The sequence below is a fragment of the Rattus norvegicus genome, chromosome 10, assembly GCF_036323735.1.
Source record: "Rattus norvegicus strain BN/NHsdMcwi chromosome 10, GRCr8, whole genome shotgun sequence".
NCBI lineage: Eukaryota > Metazoa > Chordata > Mammalia > Rodentia > Muridae > Rattus > Rattus norvegicus.
In genome coordinates, this window is record NC_086028.1 from 102,199,178 (window position 1) to 102,223,070 (window position 23,893).

A 23,893-nucleotide genomic window follows, 5' to 3' on the forward strand; every position below is an offset into this window, starting at 1 on the left:
ACAGGCTGAACCCCAGCGCTGGGGCATCGCATCACAGTCAGCCAGCATCCGGTTCATGTCTTAGAGAACAAAGCACCGGACACCCCACCCTCACAGTGTGTGTGACATGCTTCTCTTCTGCCTACTAGGTTACAGCTTTCTTCTGCCTCCAAGCTAATTACCTTAATGACCCAGTCCTTTGGTCAATTTTCCCCTATGTGGCCCATTAACAGAAGGCAACTTCTTTGTGTGCTTGAAAAAGCCAGTGTGCACAAAGTCCTGATTGTGGGCTGGGAACCTTCCTCATCATTAAGGGATAAAGGAGTGGAGGAAACTTCCCTGGAGTGGAATACAATTAGACAAATAAAAGACTCCTTCCTGGCTGTTAGAACCCATTAGCAAGTCCACTTCCTTTCCTGAGGCCGCCCTCCTCTCTCCCAACTGGAGCAGGCTCAGAGATCCAAGGAGCTCTGCTGTGTTTGCAGAAGGCCTCCACAGTATAGACTGGGACTGGGACTGCAAGTGCAGTCTCTTCAGCAATGCGGCCAACAGCGTCACTGCTCAGTTCAGCTTTTTAGGGACTGCAGACAAGGCTCCATGGTGGAACAGGTGCCCAGTATACAGGAGAACTGCCCAAGTCACACAAATCACACACAGACGTGCCATCAGTGCTCAGGAAGGAAATAGGGCCCGTGGGAGACACATCTGTGATCCACTAGAGCTGTGGACCCTGACCCCCGTTTTGAACCCACTGTTTCTTGCATAGTCTAGGAGGGAGTAGACTGAAGACACTAGGGAGATAAGAAACTTTTATTTGCAGCAACACAGTTCTGAGGGACAGGCTGCTCCGCTCTCATCTGACGAGCTCCGTGAAAGCAGCCGGGGACCCTTCATGTCCAATGGTACAACTGCACGCATCAGTGCCAGGGCCACTCAGCTCCCTGACCAAGCTCAACGCCTCACCTGCCTTCCCCAGAGCAGACACTAGTGAACAAACCAGCGTGGGGACTCAGTCTACAACTGGATGCCTGCTGTGACAGAGCCTGCCTCTTCCGCAGGACGTATTCCCAAATAGGCTGCATTCTGCTGATGGGGGAGAAGGGACTCGGCAGCCTGTCTGCCGGCTGACACTGCTGTGTGCTCCCCTGCAGGTCAAGGCAGCTCGGAGCTAATCATCCACTGTGATGTTCCGGAAGAGGTAAGCCATGGATTCGCCATTATGGATTCTCCGAATCGCCTCAGAAAGAATCAAGCTGATGTCCACAGTCTTTATCTTGGGACACTGTAGTTTCTGAAGCTCGTGAGGGACAGTGTTCGTCACCACCACCTAGTTACAAAGCAACAGGGAATACACAGTCACTCATGTGTGCCAGGAAGTGGCTCTAACATTTAACTTAATGCCCACAGCCCAAGCTCCAAAACAAGACTTTTGCTCAGAGCGGTTTCTGTGGTGAACACGTCACACAGGCGAGAGGAAGGCACTACGTCCCAGTCTCGGTTTTCCTTTTGAGGCAGGGTCTTGATGTGTAACCTAGAATGGGGCTCAACTGCACCTCCTCTCTCAGCTGCTGGGACATCTGCTAAAACACGACTTTACAGACTGAGCGGCCATGGCTCAGAACTTAAGGCCTAGGACGGCTCAGCCCCACCTGACACTTAACTGCCATCAAGGAAGATTTCAATACCATATGTGACTCTAACACCGATACGAAGGTCTGAAACAAACCTCCATGTAAACTCCAATTCCTACACATCCATCTGCCTAGGCGAGGCCGAAGCAGACAGAACATTTTAGCTAGGAACGCAGCCCAGCCAGAGATCAGGCGGGCGCCACAGCAGCCAAGCGGGACTCTGGCTCCACGCTTGGAGAAGTTCCTAACTCTTAAGAGACAAACCTCATCAATGGGGGACTCCTCGATCAGACGGGGAGCTTCAGCAGACAGGATGCCGTGCGTGGCCATGACATAGATCTTGTAAGCACCTCTCTCTTTCAGGGTCTCTGCAGCAGCAACAAAGCTCTCCACATCATCAATGATGTCATCCTGTAAGCAGAGGCAGCTTCAGCCACCCTCTCGCCTGCTGAGAAAGACACATGTCTCTGCTCCCCTTTCACAAAGGCCAGCCTGTTAAAAGCCATGTCTGGCCGAGGGCTGAGCATCCCTGGACTGCAAGTGAATGGGCGAGGCACTGAGGCACTGTACGGGAAGGGTGTGGGCGGAGTGGTGGGGCTCTCTAGACTAGTATGTGTGATATTGCAGCTGAAGCCCTCTTGACTGCCAGGGTAGCTTCCCTCCCTCAAACTCCTCAGTTGTCCTGAGAGCCAGCATGACACTTATTTTGTCCCAAGGGAAGCTGCTGCTGCTGGGACCCTCTAATCCAGTGAGGGTGGCCAGCATCCCAGTGCAAAGCCAGGCTGCACCGGACACTTGTCCCCACTCTGGCAATGGGAAAGACTTGTCCTATGGCTCTGAAATGCAGGGGTGATCAAGGGAGCTGGTCTCAGGCACCCAGAACCCCTATGATGAAGGCTGCAGTGCTGAATCTTCCTATGGGAGGAACCAGGCTTTTACATTGTAGGGGAGGAGGTAATTTCTTCCATTTAGGTACTAAATAAATCTCTCTTAAAGGAGACCGAGTAAAAGGCAGGTGGATCCCCTGAAATCCACCATCATGCAGAGACCCACACAGACTGAGTCAGCAGTGTCACCTCTGTGTGTGAACATGAGGAGGCATGGTCATACCACTATGATTGCAATGCGTCCCCCGACGTCTCCGACCACTGTTATTGGTGGCTTCTCTTTGGCCATCATCACTACCAAAACACATCAGAAGAATGAGTTAGTTGGGTAACTGGATAAACAGAACCACAACCCCGTAGCAAGCTACAGCACAGAGGGAACAGCCTTAGTAAGGGCACCAGGCACACACGTGGTAAACATTCATGCACACAAAATAAAAAATAAAGATCACCCGAAGGGTAAATTTGCTCTTTTACTTCACACAGCATGCTTAAAACCGTACCACCCTGCTCTGTGACCAGTATTAAATGTACTGATGAGGTAGTTTATGTCTGCATGGCAGCCATCACAGTATGCAGTCAGTCTGGACAGCCACCTCTTCTCTCATGCGAGACTGACCACATTTGAATGACTGTGATGATCTGTGTCAGGGCTGTCACAACAGAACAGGGAGGGGCCCACAACTCTGACAGGACAGCTGACACACTGACATTCCTGTCAAAGAACTGTAGACAAGCAGCCCAGCTAAGCCCCACAGGACAGAGGTCCAATCAAGGGGAACTGGCCTCACTGTCTGAGAACCCGCTTTAGACACTGCAGCCTTAGTTTTAAACACCAGCTCTCCACACTTCCCTGGAACTCAGGACTGTAAGTACCAGATCACCGTCTTCCCATTCATCCTCGAGCAGAGAGCTAGAGGACTGACCGAGTACAAACCCACAGAGGCAGCAGGAGTGTAGCTCAGGGACAGAGGGCTTGCCCAGCGCCCCTCTAGTCTTGGGCTCCACCTCACATACAACAAATCGGAACGTGTATCATGGCGGTAAGTTGTCATGTGCTGCTTTGAACTCACTGAGAGGCGAGCTCTGGAAGCTTGGTTGTCACCCCCTTACACCCTTTCAGATTTCGGAATGTTTATATCCACATGGTCTCTAAGGTCTGGGAATGAGCTACCCCACTCAACTGTGTGACAAGAAGGAGTATCCCCCCCGCCGCCCCCCAAAAAAGCCAACAGCAACAAAACCAGCTCAAGAACAGAGTGAGAGGACCTAGGTGTGGCCATCTGCAGAGTCACTTTTACCCCTGGGATAAAAACGCATGCAGTGGGGAAGGGACGCAGGAAACCACTATGGAGGGAAGGCTCAATAGGAACTGGAACTGATGCCTCAGCTTCCCTGGTTTCTGCGGGACAATGTGAGCACCCACTTCGATGATGTAATGACTCTCTGTCCGTCCATCTAACCCATCCATCCCTATCTTTTACTTTGGCTTGCTATACATTTAATGAACCCATTCACTGTTACAGTATGGTTATGAGAGGGCTGGGATACAGCGTGCATGCCTGGCGTGCCTGAGCCCCTTCCTGTGTTTTTTAACTCCCAGCACAACATAAACCTAGGACAGCAGTACCAACACCATCTTGATTCTAGTACTAAGGAAGATGAGGCAGCAGGATCAGAAGTTCAAAGTAAACCAGTTACATAGCCAGTCTGAGGCCAGCCTGGGCTACATAGACCCTGTCTTAAACAAACAATACACTCCACCCCCACGCTTTCTGGTCCAATTTTAATATATCTGTCTTTATTTCCCATCAGAACTAGGGCGATCTTTTGAATTTGGGCAGCATGGTGACAGATGACAATGCTAGCACTGAGGGGAAGGCAGAGGACTGAGAATTTCAGGCCAGCCTGGGCACAAATCAAGGCTCTGTCTCAACAGAACTCAGCTCTCGTTTGCCTGTGTGAAGTGGTATGAACTTGTACCTGTGAGAGAGGCCAAGACAAGTGCACTTCAGTTCAAAAGTCAGACCAGGTGGGCAACACAGTGAAAGAGCATCTTAAACAGGGGAACAGGGTGTGGGAGGCTGGGGAGATGGGAGCGATGGCTGAGAATGCTTGCTGGCTGCTCGATCGTGTTGGGATCCAGCACCCACAGTAGACAGCTCACAAATGCCCTTAACTCCAACTCCAAGGGATCCGTCACTCTCTTCTGGCCTCTGCAAGCACCTGCACGTGTAACACACACTGTCTCTGTCTGTCTGTCTCTGTCTGTCTGTCTCTCTGGGGAACAAGGAGGCCAAGCATCGTGCTGCATGCTAGCAGCCCTGCCACTGTCGTTAGGGAGGCTGAAGCAGGAGAACCCCAAGCCCAGCCCTGGCTGCAAAGCCAGACTGAGGTAAACCCAGCAGCAACAACAGAGAAGAGGCCATCTGTCAATGAGCAGGCCCTTCTAACTGAGTCAGGTGAGAAGGAGCCACAGGGAGGCGGCATTCACAGTACACTGCGGACAACGAGGGAAAAAGTAACTTCCCAGTAATGACTGCCAAACTTCATTTTAACCAGACGCCAAGATCAGCATCTGCAGCACTGGGCACACGACGTGTTTCCTGTGGCACTCCAATGGGACACCGTGTGTCTCCTGCACCACTCCTACCAGTGCTCAAATGTGCATCTAAGCACGAGGAGAACAGAAACAAGTCCCAAATACGGGATAGTGTACAAAATAACTGGCTTGTGGGCTCTACGGCTCCAAGGACATCAGAGACTAAGAACGGAAGAGCCATCCTGGATCAAATCAGGGTACAGACACGCCAACTGCATGCAACGTGCAGATACAGATCAGGCCTTGGGCCAAAATCCAAAACCAACAACAAAGACAAAGGTTTTTCCTCTTGCTCCACAGGACGCTGGGGAGTGATAAAGGCCTAGGTTAGGTAACAGAGCTTGGGGAGTCCTGAGCAAGAACCCACCGTTTCCCTTGCACACTAAATACTTAGGGATGAAGGGGCCTCAGTCCCACAGCCTAGGCTCAGATCACGAAGCACACAACAGTGCTGCTCCGTCTGGAGATGCTGGGGAGAGCAGTGCGCACTGGACTTTTTACAGCCAAACCCCGTGTCCAGCACCAAAAAATATAAGACCATGAGATCCTCAAAAACCAAAAAAACAAAACTAAAAGCATATTATATATAATATATATAGTATATATATACAGCATATATATATATACACACACACACACACACGCACATACACACACACTCCTTTTATATAAAAACACCCAACACTAGAAATGAAAGTAAAGCAAGAGTTAACAAATGGGGGGAGCCAGGGGCCCCAAAATCAACCCAGTGTCGTCCCCCCCCCCCCCCCCCCCCCCCGCTAATCTCTGACCGTTTCTGGGGCAGATTTACGCTCTTTCCTGGAAACACCTAAGCCTCTGCGGTGCACAGCCTCGTCAGGGCCAGGGCGTCTGTGGAAGCGAGCTGCTTGCCCACTTGGGAGTCAGAGCAGCAGTTCAGTCAGGTACCAAGTCCAAGAGCCGCCCTACTATGATAGGTAAGGGTGCCTGGGGGCCAAAACCCAAAACCCACAACCCACACCACCTACCAAAGAACAACCAAAGGCTTTGGACTCCACACCCTCACACATGGCTATGCACTAAAGCCACAAGTGCACACTTACCAGCTGTCCTACCCAGCTGCACACATGTGTGCTGGACACCTACTCTCAACTATTTACAAATGGCTGAACAGCTCAGAGCCCACAATGTACCCAAGACAGTAACTCTCAGCCATTCACACTGGTCAGAACGGTCTTCCGTTTACAAGTAATGGCACAGGGCAAATCTTACAGGGTAGCTCCAGGCCGGGGTGCACAGTGGCGTTCTTGACCATGGGGGGTGAGTGTCGACCGTCATCCATGTCTAGCTCTGTGCACTGAGCTTCTCCGTGGATCACAGCCAGGCCCAGGCGTAGTCTCTCTGCATAGGACTGAGCCCTGAGAAGACAATGGTCGACCATGGTGACATGGGAAGAACGCCCAGCCCACGGCCCCACTCTAGTAATCACAGAGAAAACAGGCATTCAGTCTTTGAGGGGCACAAAGAACTACTTCTATAAACCAGGCCAGAAGATAAACACCTCAAGGGCTACCATTGGAGTCTAGATAATTTGGAGTTTCTCTCCCCAGTATTCCTTAAAGCTATTTCCAGAACTTTGTTCAAAACAATGTTTCAAAATCGGTGGCAGACTGGGGAGGCAGCCTAGTTGGTAGAGCGCTCACTTGGCTTGCGTGGGGTTGTGGGTTTGATTCCCAGCACTACACAGACAGGGTTGAGTGGCTCTCCAGGGGCAGAGGCAGGAGGATCCGGATTTCCAGGTCATCCTCAGCTATGAAGGGAGCCTGAAAACAGACTGGTATACACAAAGGATGCACTGTCTGCAAAAAAAAAAATCTAAACCAGATCACTGCCCAGGTGTTCACAGGTCACTGTTTCCTGAAGACCTGAAGAATTCTAAGCTGAGTAGCACGGTGTGGGGGTGCCTGTGATGTTTGGAGTGTAGAGAGGAGAGGCTGCTGAGAGGATCTGAATGAGGCAGGGAAAGCAGAGCCCATGAGCTCTTACTGGCCACACTGTGACAGCCCCGATTCCCAACCTACTTCTGAGAATTGCTGGGAATACTTACCTTTTTGCAGCATCAGGAGACTTAGCTACAATGACTGCATTTCTGTAATTTGGAATCTAGATTTGGAGGAAAAATAAAAATACTGAAGCATTATTTAAAAAAAAACAAAAAAACAAACCACCTAAGTCTGGACCTAGGCCTAAGACTTTTCTTCTAGTACTGTGCTGGCGTTCACGAGGACATTCCATCACCATCAGATCATCGATGAAGAAGCAGTGCTACCTCAGGATAACAGAAATGCCACACAAGTCATTCTAGAAACCATGAGCATAAACGTGCTTAGAAGGAAATGTACTTTTCGATTTTTAGCGTCTCTGCAAACATGGCCCTCCGTAACCAATGCTGAGCCTATCTGGCTGTGGCAGGCAGAGCCTCAGGGAGAGCTCTTGAGCAACCTGACGCCAGGGAAAACTAACTACGTGTGTTTGAGGACACGTGGGTGTGCTGCTGGCTCCTCACTTCTTCCTGGATATACTGGAGCAGGAAAGGTGAGGCTCTAAGGTTGTCCACGGGGAAGCAGAAAAAGCCTTGTATTTCCTTTTGGTGAAGATCCATAGTGATAATGTGAGTTAGACCTGAAATTTTAAAACAAAAAATTACAAAGGTCTCCCTACAAGCCAGTGGCCACAGTGGACACAAACTAGATGCTCAACCCTGCTCCTCTCAGAAGACTGAAGGCAGGGTACTGTGAACTAGGGGCACAAATTCTACCGTTAGCCTTCACAGCACGGCATGGAGCAGAGTCCGGCCTAATGCTGAAGAGCTAGGGATGGACACAGCTGACAGGGTGTGCCTTCCGCACTGCCATCTGCGCAGTCAAAAGTGAAGAGTCAGACAGAGGCCAGAACAGGACCAGGGAGTGAATACGAAGTGGTGGTAGGAATAAAACAGGAGGGCCTTCATGAAAGAATAAAAAAGCAATTGCCAGAGACACAGCTACCTCAAAAGGAAACAGCAGCAAAGCAACCTAAGGAGAGAGACTCACAGTAAAAGTGTAAGACACTGAGGCTTCCAGTGGAAAGATGGTGTGACAGCGTCTTGGAGAAAAGGGACACTAGAAACTCTGTAGGTATTCAAAGGTCACCAATCTGGCGGAGCAGAGAACCAGCGCTCTAATGGATGTCAGACAGGGAAGCCTCAGTCACCGTCCAGTGCTCATTTGCTGTCTATTTCATGGTCAGGACACATGCACTGCTCTACAGGGCACTAAAGCGTAAGCCGCTGCACACAGGCAGCAAGGGCTGGGGAGGGTAAAGAAAGAAACACCTAAAGGAGCGCTCTGACCAATGAACACAGTGACCTAACTCAGGTAAACAGTGAAGTCACTTAAAATACAGACGACAAGATGACACAAGGAAATACCACAATAACGGGTCAGAGAAGACGCTGAAGCAGGTCCCTCTAGAGACAGAGGGGACACTAACAATGTCATACCTCAGCCCATATAACCCTTCCAAACAATGTCAAAGTTAAGATGTCTTTAGTGAAAAGAAACAGGTCCCAAGGCAGACACCGGGAGGAGGCTGCCTGCGCCGGGGAGAGACCACGTCTCGCGCTGGGACCCAGGGCCTCTGTTCACTCACCAGCTTTTGCCAGCATGGATGCCAGGAGCTTGCACACAATGGAGCCCCTCTTCCTCATCTTGCTTTGTTTGCTGTAGGGGAAGTAGGGGATGACACCGATGATATTCCTGGCACAGGCAGTCTTCAGGGCGTACGCCATGATCAGCAGCTCCATCACGGCCGTATTCACATCTCTAAAACAGTAAAACCTCGTGTCCTGGAGTGAAACCTCTGCACTAGCAACACCACCAACCAGCAAAGCCCTCAGCTTCACCACTTGGCAGGGCAAGCATAGCAACCCCCCTTCTGGCTGGCTCAGCTATAGCTTTCAGATGTGGCTGCTCAAACCCACAGCAGTGACCCCTCACTCTCATCTTGGTCCCTCCAGCAACCAGTAACCTGACATTTGCTGTCACGCGGCCAGGGGTACAGATATAGGCCACAGCTGTCATTGACAGGAAGCATTTTGTCTTACTGGGGGAGAAGGTGGGAGGGAGTGGGGAAGTCTTGGAACATCTCACAGCTTGAAACATTCCTGACAGAGACAAGAGAAGGAAGCGTGACCCTGAAAGATATCTGAGGAAGGCAGTCCCTGTGGGGACAGGGGCTTCTCAAGCTCTTGTCCCCACCCTCTCGCAGATGCACCTCATTCTCACATACCCTCTCCTCTGGGTGCCCAGGCTTTCCAGATAGTTCTAGAGCAGACAAGTGGGGGTGAGGCTACCTACACTACAGAAGAGTGCAAGCCTCACCACCCAGAACATCGGTGTAATTTGCAAGGCACTCAGCCCGTCCCCATCTCCCCTCTGCCTGAGTCGGGGCTTTCTACATTGCCAGGCAGACCTGGAGCCCACTGTACAGACCAGGCTGGCTGCCTGCCTCTCTAAGTCATTTTATCTTACTCACTTCAACATTAAACTCATAAAACTCCCAACCTCAAAGTACTCTAATAGCTCTATTAGAAATAAGACAATCACAATTTCTAGAGACTAGTGGAAGCAAAGCGGTTTTTTTTTGGGGGGGGGAGCTGGGGACCGAACCCAGGGCCTTGCACTTGCTACTCAAGCGCTCTACCACTGAGCCAAATCCCCAATCCTGCAAATCGGTTTTTAACACACAATTCTGTATCGGAGCCAGGCACAGTATGCACACTTTAATTCCAGCACTGGGAGGTGGAGGCAAGTGATCTTTGTGAGTTCAAGACCAGTCTGATCTACACGAAGAGTTCTTGAACAGTAATAGGTGTTGAAACCCTGTTTCCAAAAAGAGAAAACCCCTAAACAAACAAGACAGTAAATAAATAAATAAATAAAAACAGACTTTTTTAGGGGGCTTTGCATATATCTTTTACTTTTTATTATTTCATTTGTTTACACTTCAAATAATATCCCCTTTCCCTGCTCCCTCTCCCCTTAGGTGCTCTCCTCCACCCACTTACTCACTCAATAAAACATCCTGAGAGGTGGGGACAGAGAGGGACACAAGCAGGGCCTGGAGAGATGGCTCAGGGGTTAAGAGCACTGCCTGCCCTTGCAGAGGACCCAGCTTCAGTTCCCAGCAAGCACATGGCAGCTCACAACTGTCTATAACTCCTGTTCCAGGGTCTGACTCCCTCACACATACAGGCAAAACACCAATGTATATAAGACAAAAATAGATGAACTAGAAAGGAAAAGAAAGGAACACAGACAGAGAAAACGCAAAGATGGCTGACGTGCTGACATGGTGAATTTTCTTATAACCCACTCAATAAAGAAACACTCCTGCCTCTTTCTCATAGCCTGGACTTGCTCCTTCACCAGGTCACCCATCAGCTTTTCAGGATGCAGAGTCTTATCAAATGAGCACTTGGGACTGGAACTGCCCTGCCTCCCAGCTCTGACCCTGGACTCAGTCACGTAGCTGATTACCTGTAACTTCCTAGGTTCCAAGACAAGCAGGTACCAACTGACACCGGGAGGGAAGTGGAACTCCAGTGACTCCCATCAGCTGTCAAGCACACCTCACAATGACAACAACCCCCTAATAACCAATAATCTATTTCTTACATCTGTGATAACCACTATAGGAACCTAGATTGAAATGCATCGCTCTGGGAGCCAGACGTGGTACACATCTTTAATCCCAGCACTCAGGAGGCAGAGGTAGGCAAATCTCTGTATGTTCCAGGCCATCCTGGTCTACCCTGTCTCAAAAGTCAAAACCAAAACAAACAAACCCAACCCCAAAACAAATAAAAGCTGTCTTCCTGGCTCAGCAGTGTTTCTGTCCTGGCAGGAGACCTAAGTGCAGCTTTCGGCACCCAATTCTCCAGAAGACCCAATGCCCTGCGTGGTCTGAGGGCACTGCACACACACAGTAATGTATCTGAAACCCAAAACAAAACCCGTTTTTCAGAGGGCAGGGATGATGGACTTGAGGGCTCATCTTCAACTTGGACCCTGGGTGAGTTATTTCTTTTCTGAGGTAAGCTGGAGCATTTGTCGGCTTTCGACTCCACAGCAGCAATGCCCGAGGTTGGCATATGTTGGTCCACGCTTCCAAGGCACTTGGGGTTCTCCATCTCAAGGGCAGGCCAGAGCACACTGGGTCACTCTTGCCACAGGCATTTCTGCCAAGCGGCAGACATGAGTCAAGTAGCACTGTTCCTATACACTTCTGCTCTGAGCGCTTCAGTGGAGAGGTGCCGTTCCCAGACGGCCCACACTGACCTGCCCGGTGAACTCGAATGTTAAGCTGGATGCACACACAACACCAGAAGGACAGACAGCAGGTAATGACATGAAGCCTGAGCCCAGGCCCCACAGCAGATGTCACACACTGCGTGGCCTCACACCAGATCTCAACACCAAGAACACAGTCGAGCTGGAATCATTTTGTGGATTCCAGAAGAGCTGTTTGTTTAGCTGGTCATGCTCAAGCGTGCATCATACACAACTGCCTGATGCAGAGTCCACCAAGGGACGGACTAGACAATAAGAAGCGACTTCTGAGAGCCTGACTTCAGAATTTACCCATCTCCTCCTACATAAAGATTTGTATGTTCCATTTTTTTCCTCTACCCAGTAATCTACACCAAGAATTCAACGCCCACGGTCAAGCATGGTGATATGATAATACACTTTTTTTTTTTTAAAAAACAAATCTTCTTTTTAAAGATTTATTTATTTCATGTATGTGAGTACACTGTAGCTGTCTTCAGACACACCAGAAGAGGGCATAAGATCCTATTAGAGATGGTTGTGAGCTACCATGTGGTTGCTGGGATTTGAACTCAGGACCTCTGGAAGAGCAGTCCGAGCTCTTAACTGCTGAGACCGCTGAGCCATCTCTCCAACCTGGTGATACACTTTTTTGGTTCTTCCTCCACCCCCCCCCCCCCCACCTGAGGACCAAACCCAGGGCCTTGCGCTTCCTAGGTAAGTGCTCTACCACTGAGCTAAATCCCCAACCCCTAGTGATACACTTTTAATCCTAGCTCTCAGGAGGCAGAAATCTTTTCTTTGAGTTTGAGGGCAGTCCAGTCTATAGAGCAAGCTCCAGGTAGCCAGGTCTAAGGAGACCCCATCTCAAAGACAAAACAAAAAGAATTCAACATCCTCTGGCCCTCTGTGGCTATTGGTCAGGAAAGGGAGAATGGGGCCTTTGTCATGCAGATTCATCCTTTGCTGGGGTAGCAGACAAATTGGACACAGGGGCTGTTTTGTGGCTAGCAGTGTTTAGAGACTTGGCAGGCAGCCTCAGCTTTGTCAGTTGAGAATGCTCTTGTAGTCACTGTTTAAGTAGGACAAGCTTAACTTCTACCAGCGATTTTTCTTTCTTCAGGGTAATTATACTCTGCATTAGACTCAGCTCTGACTGCCTTATCATTTTCAATAAACAAAACTTAATGTGGGATAGGGAAATACGACACAATATACACAATTAACCTGCTTGTACCTGCAAACGCTAGGACACAGTGATGGGGCATTGCCTACCCCAACTCATTAGTCACAGCAATAGCCCTATGTGGATTCCACTCAGGCTTTTCAATCTTTCCGTAAGGCCAGCCTGTGCTCAAACAAACAAACCAACCAACCCTCCTGACTGGGTGGAGGTGGTTCAGGCCTTTAATTCCAGCACTCTGGAGGCAGAGGTAGGTAGAGCTCTGAGTTTAAGGCTAGTCTGGTCTACAAAGTGAATTCCAGGATAGAGCCCAGGCTACACGGAGACACCCTGCCTTGAAAAAAAAAAAAAAAAGAAAAACAACAACAACAACAACAAAAAAAAAAACCACAATACACTGGAGTAGTAAATAAGTGAGAAATAGATATTTTGTTCAGATGTCAGTCTCACCCCTCCCAACACATCATGAAAGCAAGACACTAATTCCTGTCCTAACAGCCACCCTTGAATGGTCTCTCATCAGTAGGGAGGCTGCCCAGAAGCTCCCCATGCTGCCCATGTTATCTGCTGTACCTAAATCAACAGGCTCTCCAATCTTAGCTCCTCCCCCAAGCCTCAAGGACAATTTGGAAAACCCAGATACATAACAAAGGTACCCAGAAGAGTAGCTCGTGGCTGGCACAACCTGGCACAACCGTCTTCCCCAAGGCAGGCAGCTTGTCTTTTCCCTGAGAAGGGCAAACTAAAGCGGATGCTCGAACCCCAACTTGTACTGCAGCCCAAGGCTTAGTGACACAAGATTTCCCACATTCTTCTTTCCAGGATACAGCCCCTCCTGCCATCACAAAATCGGCGAGGCCAGTCTCTGAGGCCAGCTAAGAGACTGCCGCCTGGGTGTGTCTTTGAATTTGGAGGAGGATTAGTGAAAAAGCTGGTCCCCCTGGGACTAAAACGCCAGAGACTGTCCTTCTCCACCCTCAGACAAGCGCAAAGATTCAGGTACTCTAAGGTGGCTGCTGAGGACCTCGGGTTTTCTGAAAACTACCTCTTAGCTCCTGAGGAACTCTAGCACTGAGAGGAAAGAGATGGCAATGCTCTTTGCCAAAGGATAGACTGAGGAGGCCCCAGGGAATAAAGCCTCTCTAATCACTGTTGTTTAAAAAAAGGCCTGAGTGGGCAGGAAGCACAAACTTTTGAGGGAAGACATTACTGGGCAGATGTTGTTGTAAAACTATTTAAAAAAAAATCAAATGCTGTCTTTTATCCCCCACTAGGTCCGGCACTGCAGTGCCCCATGATACCTGATATCTTAAGTCTCAGGCAGCAAAGCCTCTCACTTGCTTTGCTCCATCCCATATCACACTACCGAAGGCCTCTCTCTGAGCCTGACAGCAATCTCTCTACCCATCTAGTTCCCAAGACAGGTTTCCATGTCAGAATCACACATCCCAACTCTGTGGCATCCCACACACTCTCCCAAATTTAATTCTCCACAAGAACACACAACAATGCCTTTGATCCAACTGATAAGATATAACTGCCCACCTAAACATACAAAGCCCTATACACATCCATCCCTTAAGAACATTCGTAACAACCTGTAAATACACAATCTTCACTTCAGCTTCCATGTTCTCTCTGTTCCTCCTCTATCCTCCTCTTCCCTTAAACTTTTCTTCGGCCCACCCTTCCTTCTCGTCCAATGACGGGCCTTGTTCTATCCTGTACCTGTCTCACCTGTGATACCATCCACAGGTAGAGGAAGCATAAGAAAAGTAAGGAACTGGAAGAAAACACTTCTGGGTGGGCTGTTAATAATTCTGTAAGGTTCAAAGTCAGCAGTCTGGTGGGGACTGGAAAAGGGAGTTGGAACACCAGACAATATTAGGCACCTGGTAAGAGGCTTCCTTTAAAATGCAAAGTACAGCATCAAAATCCAGCAGTTGGAGAATAATACCAGACTCTGCTCGCAGGAGGGGACTTAGGTAAAACAACCCTGGGCTTAACACAACTACACGTGTCCAGTGAGGTAGCTTAGTACATCCCACACTTCCTAACTTGCCGGTGCCCGTCCAGTGCTAGAGGAAGAAAAGACAGGACCGCACAGGCCACAGGCCGCTGCCTGTGGGTTCTAGCCAGCCCCTCAGATCCTCTCTTCTCATTTGTGTAAGTGCCCCACTGAGCTGTCACCTTCTTTCTCACTTTAAAGAGTAGTCATTTTTATTCATATGCATTGGTGTTTTGCCTGCATCTGTGTGAAGGTGTCAGATCTCAGAGTTACAGACAGTTGTAAGGGGAGGTTCTGATGCCAACATCCTGTTCCCCAATTGGTTCTTGATTTGTCAGTAAAGAAGGTGGGAGTGGGGTGGCAAATGCTGGCTGGGTGGAAGGTACAGGGAAAGGAAAGAGAGGGTTTTCTGCCATTGTTTGAAGGAGGAAGATCGCAGCAATCATGTAAGGCCTGGAGGGGGGGGGGGGCAGGGCCTGTGCCCTCCACTACAGGTAAGTGGTCAAGGATGTTTGGCAGGGCTAGGTGAGACTAGTTACTAAATTTAGGGGAGGAGAGACAGAGACAATAAATTGGCAAGAGCTCACTCTTCCAGCAGGAGGTACCTGCGCCACGCAACTGTGCCATGGCAACCGTAAAATAACAAGCCGTGCATAGCCTTTATCCTCGGATTCCAGGGTAAAGGTGGGCAAACAAAAGGGAAGCCAGGAGGGGCCAGAGCTCAGTCCAATCACAGGCAAAGGTGATGATTTTAAAACTAAACACTACAGTTATGTGAAGCAGAAACTTGTAGTTCTTTGGAAAGTCAGTTATGTCTAGTGACGGTTTGCTGGGGCACAGAGGTGAAAGGACGTCTTGCTAAAGCAGACACAGGAAAGATTGTTTTCCTGAAGCAGACACAGTGAAAGGATGTTTGTATAGAGCAGACACATGAAAGGAGGCTTGATGGGGTTGGGGATTTAGCTCAGTGGTAGAGCGCTTGCCTAGCAAGCACAAGGCCCTGGGTTCGGTCCCCAGCTCCGAAAAAAAGGAAAAAAAAAAAAAAAAAAGAAAGAAAGGAAGAAAGAAAGGAAGGAAGGAAGAAAGGAGGTTTGATGAAGGAGTATAAATATGACCCCACAGACAGTGGAGGACATGCCGAGCCTTGGTTTGGTTTGCTCCGCCTCTCTATTCTTCGCTAAAGAGTACACGTACTGGTTTTGGTTTGTCTTACATAGCGTTGTTGAGCTCAACTTGTAATAACACCACCACTGAGAGAAGAAACTCGCCCAAGAACTGCTCAAGATTCCTGCAGTGGCTTGCCGCTCCTGTAGCTTCACCTCAGGCCGGTTGGTTGAACTACAGCTTCGTGGTGTCTGCTTACTGAAAGGACTGGACTGTAGCTGCTAAGTTGTATTTGGGGTTTGCTACAGGACTGAGCTGCTGCCCAAGAAGATCGAGCTCACCCCAAAGAACTACTGAACAGACCTACTTCCCCCATGTCCTAAGAACTTTTCTACTACCTCTGCTGGGAGGTGGGCTAGAGAGGTTGAACCCTTATTAAAAGTAAGTTGTCAAAAATTTATACCTACAGCTATGAGCTGCCATGTGTGTGCTCGGAATAGAACCTGGGTCCATCCGGGAGAAGCAGTCAGTGTCTTAACTGCTGAGCCATTTTTCCAACCCTCTTTCTTACTCTCACAGTGCAGGTCAAAACCATTTGAACAGGGTCAGTGGGCTGGCTCAGTGAGTAAAGACACTTGCTGCCAATTCTGATGGCTGAGGGTTAGATCCACTCCTAAGACTCAGGTAAAAAACAGCAGGAGAGAACTAACCCCTAAGTTGTTCTTTCTTCTCATGTGCATGGCACCCAAAAATCCACCTCCAATAAATAAATACATGTAAAAGAAAAAACAAGGTTTTTTGTTTGTTTTCAAGCCAAGAGTCTCACTCCACAGACTTGGCTGGCCTCAGACTCCCACGAGTGTTAGCATTAAGTGTGTGCCACCACACTTGGCATTTCTTCACTTTCTGAGTGAGGCAAGTCTCGCTACTCTGCCCAGTCTGGCCTTCAACTGGGTCTGTACCCCAAGCAGACCTTGAACAAACTATGGACATTGACCCTGGATTACTGTTTACATGAAGAGACAGCTACTTACATGAGGAAACTTTCCAGAGGAAAACAGACACCTGAAGCGGCGCCAGGTCTTACCTGGGTATGGTTTGTATAATGAAAATATCTTGGCCACGAACAGACTCTTTGATTTCAACTCTGGTTTCTGAAGAAAAAAAAAAAGTGTTAAGCTTTAAGAAAACTATTCGTGATGTAGTAAACACAGTAGCTGGGAGAGAGGGATCCAAACGGTCTCACCCAGTGCAATCAGAACTAAACCACTGATACACAGAGTGATCAGGCTGGGGCAAAAGACAAAACCAACAATGTGGCAAACCATTTCCAAAAGCTCAGTCAGCAGAACGAGGCATTTACAGACATAGAAGGCAGGGTCTGCGGCAAAGAGAACCCGAAGCCTGGCATCCTCGCTGGGATGGACAGACAGAAAGCTGCTAACTAACACTTGGGCTTTTTCTGATGCCTCACTCAGTTCCAGGGAGGCTGAGCCCTGCTACAGTGATGGAGAGGAAGCCACATCATCACTTCTCTTCCAGAGCCCCAACTGCAGCACCCAGATAGCTGATGCCCTCTCCCGGCCCCTTTGAGTGCCCCACACATGTGAAACATTCACACATAAATAAATGAAAAATAACTCTTAAAAGAAAAAAGCTGGGGTTGGGGATTTAGCTCAGTGGTAGAGCGCTTGCCTAGCAGGAGCAAGGCCCTAGCAAGGCCCTGGGTTCGGTCCCCAGCTCCGAAAAAAAAAAAAAAAAAAAAAAGAAAAAAGCTGTTAAGATTATGTCTTGGTGTTTCTGTTGCTGCAACGAAACACCATGGCCAAAAAAAAAGTTGGAGAGGAAAGGGTTAACTCAGCTCACACTCCACAGCTCTGTTCACTAAAACAAGCTAGGACAGGAACTCAGTGGGCAGGAACCCAGAGGCTGGAGCTGATGCAGAGGCCATGGAGGGTACTGCTTACTGGCTTGCTCCCAGGCTTTTTTTTTTCTTCAGAGCTGGGGACCGAACCCAGGGCCTTGAACCCAGGGCCTTGTGCTTGCTAGGCAAGCGCTCTACCACTGAGCTAAATCCCCAACCCACTCCCAGGCTTTCTTAAAGAACCACCAGCCCAGGGATGATACCACCCACAATAGGTTGGCGCCCCCATTCCCTCATTGATCACTAATTGGGAAAATGCATTGTAGCTGGGTCTTATGGAGGCATTTCCTCAACTGAGGCTCCTTCCTCTCTGATGACTCCAGCTTATATCAAGTTGACACAGAACCAGCCAGGATAGGTTGGAAGCTAAAGGAAATGGAACACTAATTAAAACCCAATTCTCACACATCCAATTAGTGTGCATCTCTTCAACCGTCTGCACAACTGTCTACTGTCCTGTCCTTGGGTCTGTGTCTTTTCAGTTCCCAAACATCCTCGTGACTCTGGGTTCATCTGGTTTTGGTCTGTCAGGATAGGCCCTACTGTGTAAGGCTGACTGCTCTGTTTCTCCTGTGTAACCCAGAACGGGCTCAGACTCATAAACAAACGAAAGGGGCAGACGCCCTATGGTAGAAGGCTTTCCTAGATTGTGCTGTGGTATTAGTAGGACAGGCAGGCACAAGTGTTCAGGCTATAATTAGTTTTCCACACAACCTGGAGGGAAGCCAAACTGGGCCACTAACCTATTTAATCCAAATGTTTAGGTTATGATGACAACCTAAACATTTGGATTAAAAAAAATTAAAGAACAAAAAGAACAATCTGAAGGGTGAGCGCGCGCGTGTGTGTGTGTGTATGTGTGTGTGTGCGTGTGTGTACACATGGGCTTACATGCATGCATGCCAAGCGTACACAGGTAGACATGCAAATGTAAGAGTACGTCTCAGTTTCACCTCACGTTCTGAGACAGGTTCTCTCAGCTCAAACCCCTCGGTGCGGGTGTGTGAGCCTCAGGGTTGCCCTGTATCTGTCCTCTATCCCCGAGGTTATAGACACAGAACATTACTGTGACTGAGTCATCTTAGTCATTATCCCCAGTGCCAAACTGTTGATGCTCTCAGCTGATAACACGATGACATATTCAAACAGAACCCACAGAAGAAAAGACAAACGTTCTACAGATCTACCCTTTACTCGTTATATCACAGGATGTGAGCGTCCATGTGGAAAAACAAGAGTCAGAGTCTAGAGAAAGGGAAGGATGAAAGACACAGACCTCTAATGCTTGAGGAAAACATTTCTGTGTTAAACTGACATCCATGCTCACACAGACACACGCTCACACATATGCATGCTCACAGACAGACAGACAGACACACCCACACCCACCCCCCCCAACACACGACAGGCTGGTACCTACAACCCCAGGCGTCCCGTTGTATGTTACATGGAGAGCAGCAGAAACAATGAGACCCTGCTTCAATAAAACAGAACTGCCCACCAAAGGTTGTCCTCTGAGCTCTATACGAGCAGCGCACAAGTAAAACAACAATGGAGTTCTGCTTGTAAAAGTCTGCCCGCTTTGGAGGTGTGATGTGCCACAGGGCTCCAAGGCAGGGCAAGTTAAAGCTAGGGTGGTAAGTTCTAGTGTATCCAAGGAAACAAAGCAAAAACATGCTTTAAAGAAATGCCTGGTCGCTTGCCTAGGAAGCGCAAGGCCCTGGGTTCGGTCCCCAGCTCTGGGGGGGGAGGGGGGGGGGAGAAATGCCTGCAGTGGTGGCACACCCCTTTAATCCCAGCACTGGGGAAGCAAAGGCAGGGAGATCTGAGTTCAAGGCGAGCCTGGTCTACAGATCCAGTTCCAGCAAAACCAGGGAGGACTACACAGGGCAACCATGTCTTGACATACCAAAAAAAGCAAGCCATCAAACTGGACATGCCCACAGCCCAGGACATGACTAAAGGGGCTGGTCCAGCAATAGCACAGAGGGTGAAGGCACTAAGCCCGATGACCTGCATTTCACCCCTTAAATCCCACAGGATAGAAGGAGAGCCAGCTCGCTCCCATGTGGCATTACTGAGGATGCAGAAGCAGGCTGATCATGATAAAGTTAATAGAATAAGGAAATGGGACATGCTTTAATCTCAGCCCCAGGGGGACAAAGCAGGAGGATTCAGAGCTCAAGACAGCCTGGGCTACATGAGCAGCAGCAGCAGCAGCAGCAGTAATAACAACAAATCCTAAAGTAAAAACATCGACTTTTAACTTACCTCCATTGGTCTCCTGATAAACAACAGATTTCCCCAATTCAGCACCAAGACGCCTATTCACACACACACAAAAACAAAACAAAAGATGGTTAAGAGTATACAACTCGGGGTTGGGGATTTAGCTCAGTGGTAGAGCGCTTGCCTAGGAAGCACAAGGCCCTGGGTTCGGTCCCCAGCTCCGAAAAAAAGAACCAAAAAAAAAAAAAAAAAAAGAGCATACAACTCATTAACCCAGCATTCTGGAAGCTGAGGCAGGAGGATTGCTGTTAGGTGAAGGCTAGTCTGGGATATATGGTGAGTAGCAGGCCAGTCAGGACTATCTAGCAAGACCAAACTTTAAAGAAGGAAAAAAAAAAAAAAAGCCACGTGTGGTGGGTAAGCCTTTATTCCCAGCACTTGGGAGGCAGAGGCAGGAGGATCTCTGTGAGGCTATCCAGGTCTACAAAGTTTATGGTAAATTATCATAGCAAAAAGGCAAACCCACTAATTTTTAAAGTGCCCTCCTCAGCTCTCTTAAGGCAAGGTCATGTGTAGTAAGTATGACCCACTATAAACAACCTCAAGTTTCATGTTTAAAGGGATCCTTGGCCTCGACAAGAAAGACAAATAATCAGGGGTTAGAAATAAAAACCAGGGGGGCTGGAGGGATGGCTCAGTGGTTAAGAGCACTGACTGCTCTTCCAGAGGCCCTGAGTTCAATTCCCAGCAATCACATGGTGGCTTACAACCATCTGTAATAAAATCTGATGCCTTCTTCTGATGTATCTGAAGACAGTTACAGTGTACTCATATACATTATTAAATAATAATATTAAAAAATAAAGAAATAAATAAAAACCAGGGTGGAGAGATTGCTCAGTGGTTCGGAGCACCCTCTGCTCTTCCAGAGGTCTGGAGTTCAAGACCTTGCAAACCACACGGTGGCTCACAACCTTATCTGTAATGGGATCTGGTGCCCTCTTCTGGCCTTCATGCATACATGCAAACAGAGCATTGTATACATAACAAATAAATCTTAAGAAAAGAAATAGAAAACAGATCAGCAGAAGCTGTTTCCCTATCCTCTCTTAAATCCACTTCAAAGTCCAACTGATAATAAAACAGGTGGAGTTAAGAACTTCTGGAATATGAAAGTGACTTTAAATGTTCAAAGTCAAGCCGTTTACCCCGGGGAGTCCAGGTGTGCTGCTGTAAGGCCGGATCAAAAAGGCTAAGGGGTTGGGGATTTAGCTCAGTGGTAGAGCGCTTGCCTAGCAAACGCAAGGCCCTGGGTTCAGTCCCCAGCTCCGGGGGGAAAAAAAAAAAAAAAAAAAAAAAAAGGCTAAGGTCAGAAAATCACACCATTGAGAGTCTGACCAGGGTCCTAAGATCTTATCTCAGGACACCAAAGCCAACGCTGGGTATGGTGCTCGGGCTTTTAATCCCAGTGTTCCTGTGGCAGAGGCAGGCAGATCTCCAAGTTCCAGGCCAGTAGGAGCTACATACAGTAAAGCCCTGTCTCATAGAGAGGGCAAATGATGCATTTTGTTACATATTACTAAAAAGCTCATATTATAAAAGGCCCTTAAGGCTCTTTCTACCAGGGTTCTAGTTTTCCCCAAAAGAGAAAAGGGGCCTTTTAGTAGACAAGTACTATCAGCGGGGCACCGGGAGGCCCTGCTCTGCAGGATTCATCTCCACGACCTCCACCAAGTTCAGGCTCACACTCCCATCCCTGTCCCATAGAACCACCCCCATTTTACAAGTAGGGTTTAAAAAAAAAAATCACGTCCCTCACTCAGCGTTAGAGTAGGTAACAACAGACAAGCCTGGAAAGATAACTCAGGACCCCTGAAGTCAGTGGCTAACACTCCACGCACACACCTCTAAGCCAAGACTTTTTTTGTACAACTGATCCTACACAGTGTAATCGCGGCTCTCCCGCGCCCAGCCCGAAGTACTTCTGAGTTCCCTTCTCCCTGACCGTCCCAACCCTTAAGTCTGAGGATAGACTCTCATCGTCCGTCTCGATAGGGTCGGCCGGAAATGGCGATGGTCAGACACAGGGCAAGCGCAGGAAACCTCTTAATGGTCAAGAGTGCGCCGCGGCCCTGGGACGGGGTTGGGGAATCGTCCCGAAGCTTCTGCTCCCAGATGCAAAGGTGGAAGTGGCGGGGAGAGGGGCCAGGGCCTCGCCGGGGACCACACCGCTTACTCAGTGATGCGCTTGGCCAGCTCCGTGCAGGCGGCCGTGGAGTTGGCCGAAAAGACTCGGTAGCCAGTGCGGGCGGCGTTCATGGCCGGCGAGGCGGCGGGCCGGGCCCGCGGGACGCGCAGAGCGGAGCACGCGGACAGCTGGGGCAGTAGCAGCAGCTTCCTGGGCATCCTCCGGCCCGAGAAGCGGCTACAAGCGGTCCGCGCGGGGCGGGATGTGGGCACAGCTGTGACGCCGACGCAGCCACCGGCGGAGGCGCAGAGGGACGAGGCGCGATACCGACGCGCCGCCTCCGCGTCCCGACCACAGGCAACAGCGCCGCAACCGAGCGCCGCAGCCTCTTCAGGACCCCGCGTCAGGCCCCGCCCCTCCACGACACCGAGTCGCGCGGCTAGAGCATCCGCTCGGCCGCCATCTCGGAAAAGGGCAAGGAGGTAGGCATCGCCGCGAGAGCCTGTCCGGACAGGTGCGTCATTGACTCGCGTGCTCGCTTCGTTTTGAGTCTCCCAGGACAGGCATTTTTAAGTTCATTATTCTTGGAGGTACACACACGTTTAGTGGTGATTCCAGACGTCTTCAAACTGACTGCCAGGAGTCAAGATGTCCGCCGCAGGGACCGGAGGCAATCTAGCCTCGCGCCTCTATGATGAACAAGCCTTCAGCGCTCCAGTCTACGCTTGCGCAGGCTGGTATTTATTTATAAAGGTACACGCACGGTCCTTTGCGCTCGTTGCGGGCAATTATATCAAAACGCTCCAGAATCTGGACATGGAGACCTTCCCTAGACGTTATCCTTGTGTCTGCTCGTGAGGCAAGGTTGCATCCCCGCCAGTTTTTGTTCTCAGTTCTCCATCAGAGCGGCGCTCTCGCTTCCATCCGTCTACCCAGCCAGCTTCTCTGCCCGCAGGAGTGTATGTCTTGTGAAAATACAGATAGCGCGTGTTTTCATTTACTTTTGTGAAATGAGACCGCTCTTTTTTTTCTTTTTTTCGGAGCTGGGGACCGAACCCCGGGCCTTGCGCTTGCTAGGCAAGCGCTCTACCACTGAGCTAAATCCCCAACCCCGAAATGAGACCGTTCTAAAGAGACATTTGAGTCTCTCGATCTATCAAACTGTTCGAAAAACGGACCCCAAAGAAAAAAGGATTCCCCACCCCCAGGGACGTCACGCTGGGAGAAGGGAAAAGCACCATTACGACGGGGGCCGTGTCTCCCAGAAACAGCTATCACACAGCTCCAACGACTTGCAACGACCTTACAGACTGAGGCTGAAGCTCACACCTGGGAGTCTCAATGGTGGGCGGGACCGTGCCCTGAAAGTCCTGGAAGGGACTGTCTAGGTGGGCAAATCCTCGTCCTTCTGCTCATTTTTTTTAAAGATTTATTTATTTTATATATCTGAGTACACTGTAGTTGTCTTCAGACACACCAAAAGAGGGCATCAGATCCCATTACAGATGGTTGTGAGCCACTATGTGGTTGCTGGGAATTGAACTCTGGACCTCTGTTTAACAACTGAGCCATTTCTCGGGGTTGGGGATTTAGCTCAGTGGTAGAGCGCTTGCCTAGCAAGCGCAAGGCCCTGGGTTCGGTCCCCAGCTCCGAAAAAAAGAAAAGAAAAAACAAAAACAAACAAACAAACAAAAAACAACTGAGCCATTTCTCCAGCCCCACTTCTGTTTAAATTTCAATCTCACTTCTGCACCCGGAGGACAGACTTGTGGTGTTCTCTGGATTCCTTTGTTCCTCTTAACCGATGC

General features: G+C 49.3%; 1 protein-coding gene across 2 annotated transcripts; it reads right to left on the reverse strand.

The window, feature by feature from the left end:
- Nucleotides 1-771: 771 nt before the first annotated feature.
- Nucleotides 772-22,465, reverse strand: Prpsap1 (phosphoribosyl pyrophosphate synthetase-associated protein 1). 2 transcript variants are annotated; one of them, NM_022545.3, is made up of 10 exons: nucleotides 22,134-22,465; nucleotides 19,940-19,992; nucleotides 16,832-16,898; nucleotides 8,769-8,941; nucleotides 7,645-7,760; nucleotides 7,186-7,241; nucleotides 6,351-6,496; nucleotides 2,721-2,791; nucleotides 1,875-2,021; nucleotides 772-1,306 (listed from the first exon to the last, which is right to left on the reverse strand). In NM_022545.3, the coding sequence occupies exons 1-10, from the start codon at nucleotides 22,301-22,303 to the stop codon at nucleotides 1,148-1,150; spliced, it is 1,158 nt and encodes a 385-aa protein (NP_071990.2). In that variant the 5' UTR covers nucleotides 22,304-22,465; the 3' UTR covers nucleotides 772-1,147. The 2 variants fall into 2 exon arrangements, with proteins under 2 accessions (NP_071990.2, XP_038942719.1); XM_039086791.2 differs by lacking the exon at nucleotides 22,134-22,465 and adding an exon at nucleotides 21,803-22,106 and having other exon boundaries at nucleotides 775-1,306.
- Nucleotides 22,466-23,893: the final 1,428 nt, after the last annotated feature.

Excerpts from the sequence above, each read along its gene's own strand:
- Prpsap1 (NM_022545.3), bottom strand. The coding sequence starts at position 22,303 with ATGCCCAGGAAGCTGCTGCTACTGCCCCAGCTGTCCGCGTGCTCCGCT. Across the intron at positions 7,242-7,644 it reads TCCAGTATATCCAGGAAGAA|ATTCCAAATTACAGAAATGC; the intron begins GTGAGGAGCCAG and ends CTCCAAATCTAG. Across the intron at positions 1,307-1,874 it reads AGGAGTCCCCCATTGATGAG|GTGGTGGTGACGAACACTGT; the intron begins GTTTGTCTCTTA and ends CTTTGTAACTAG.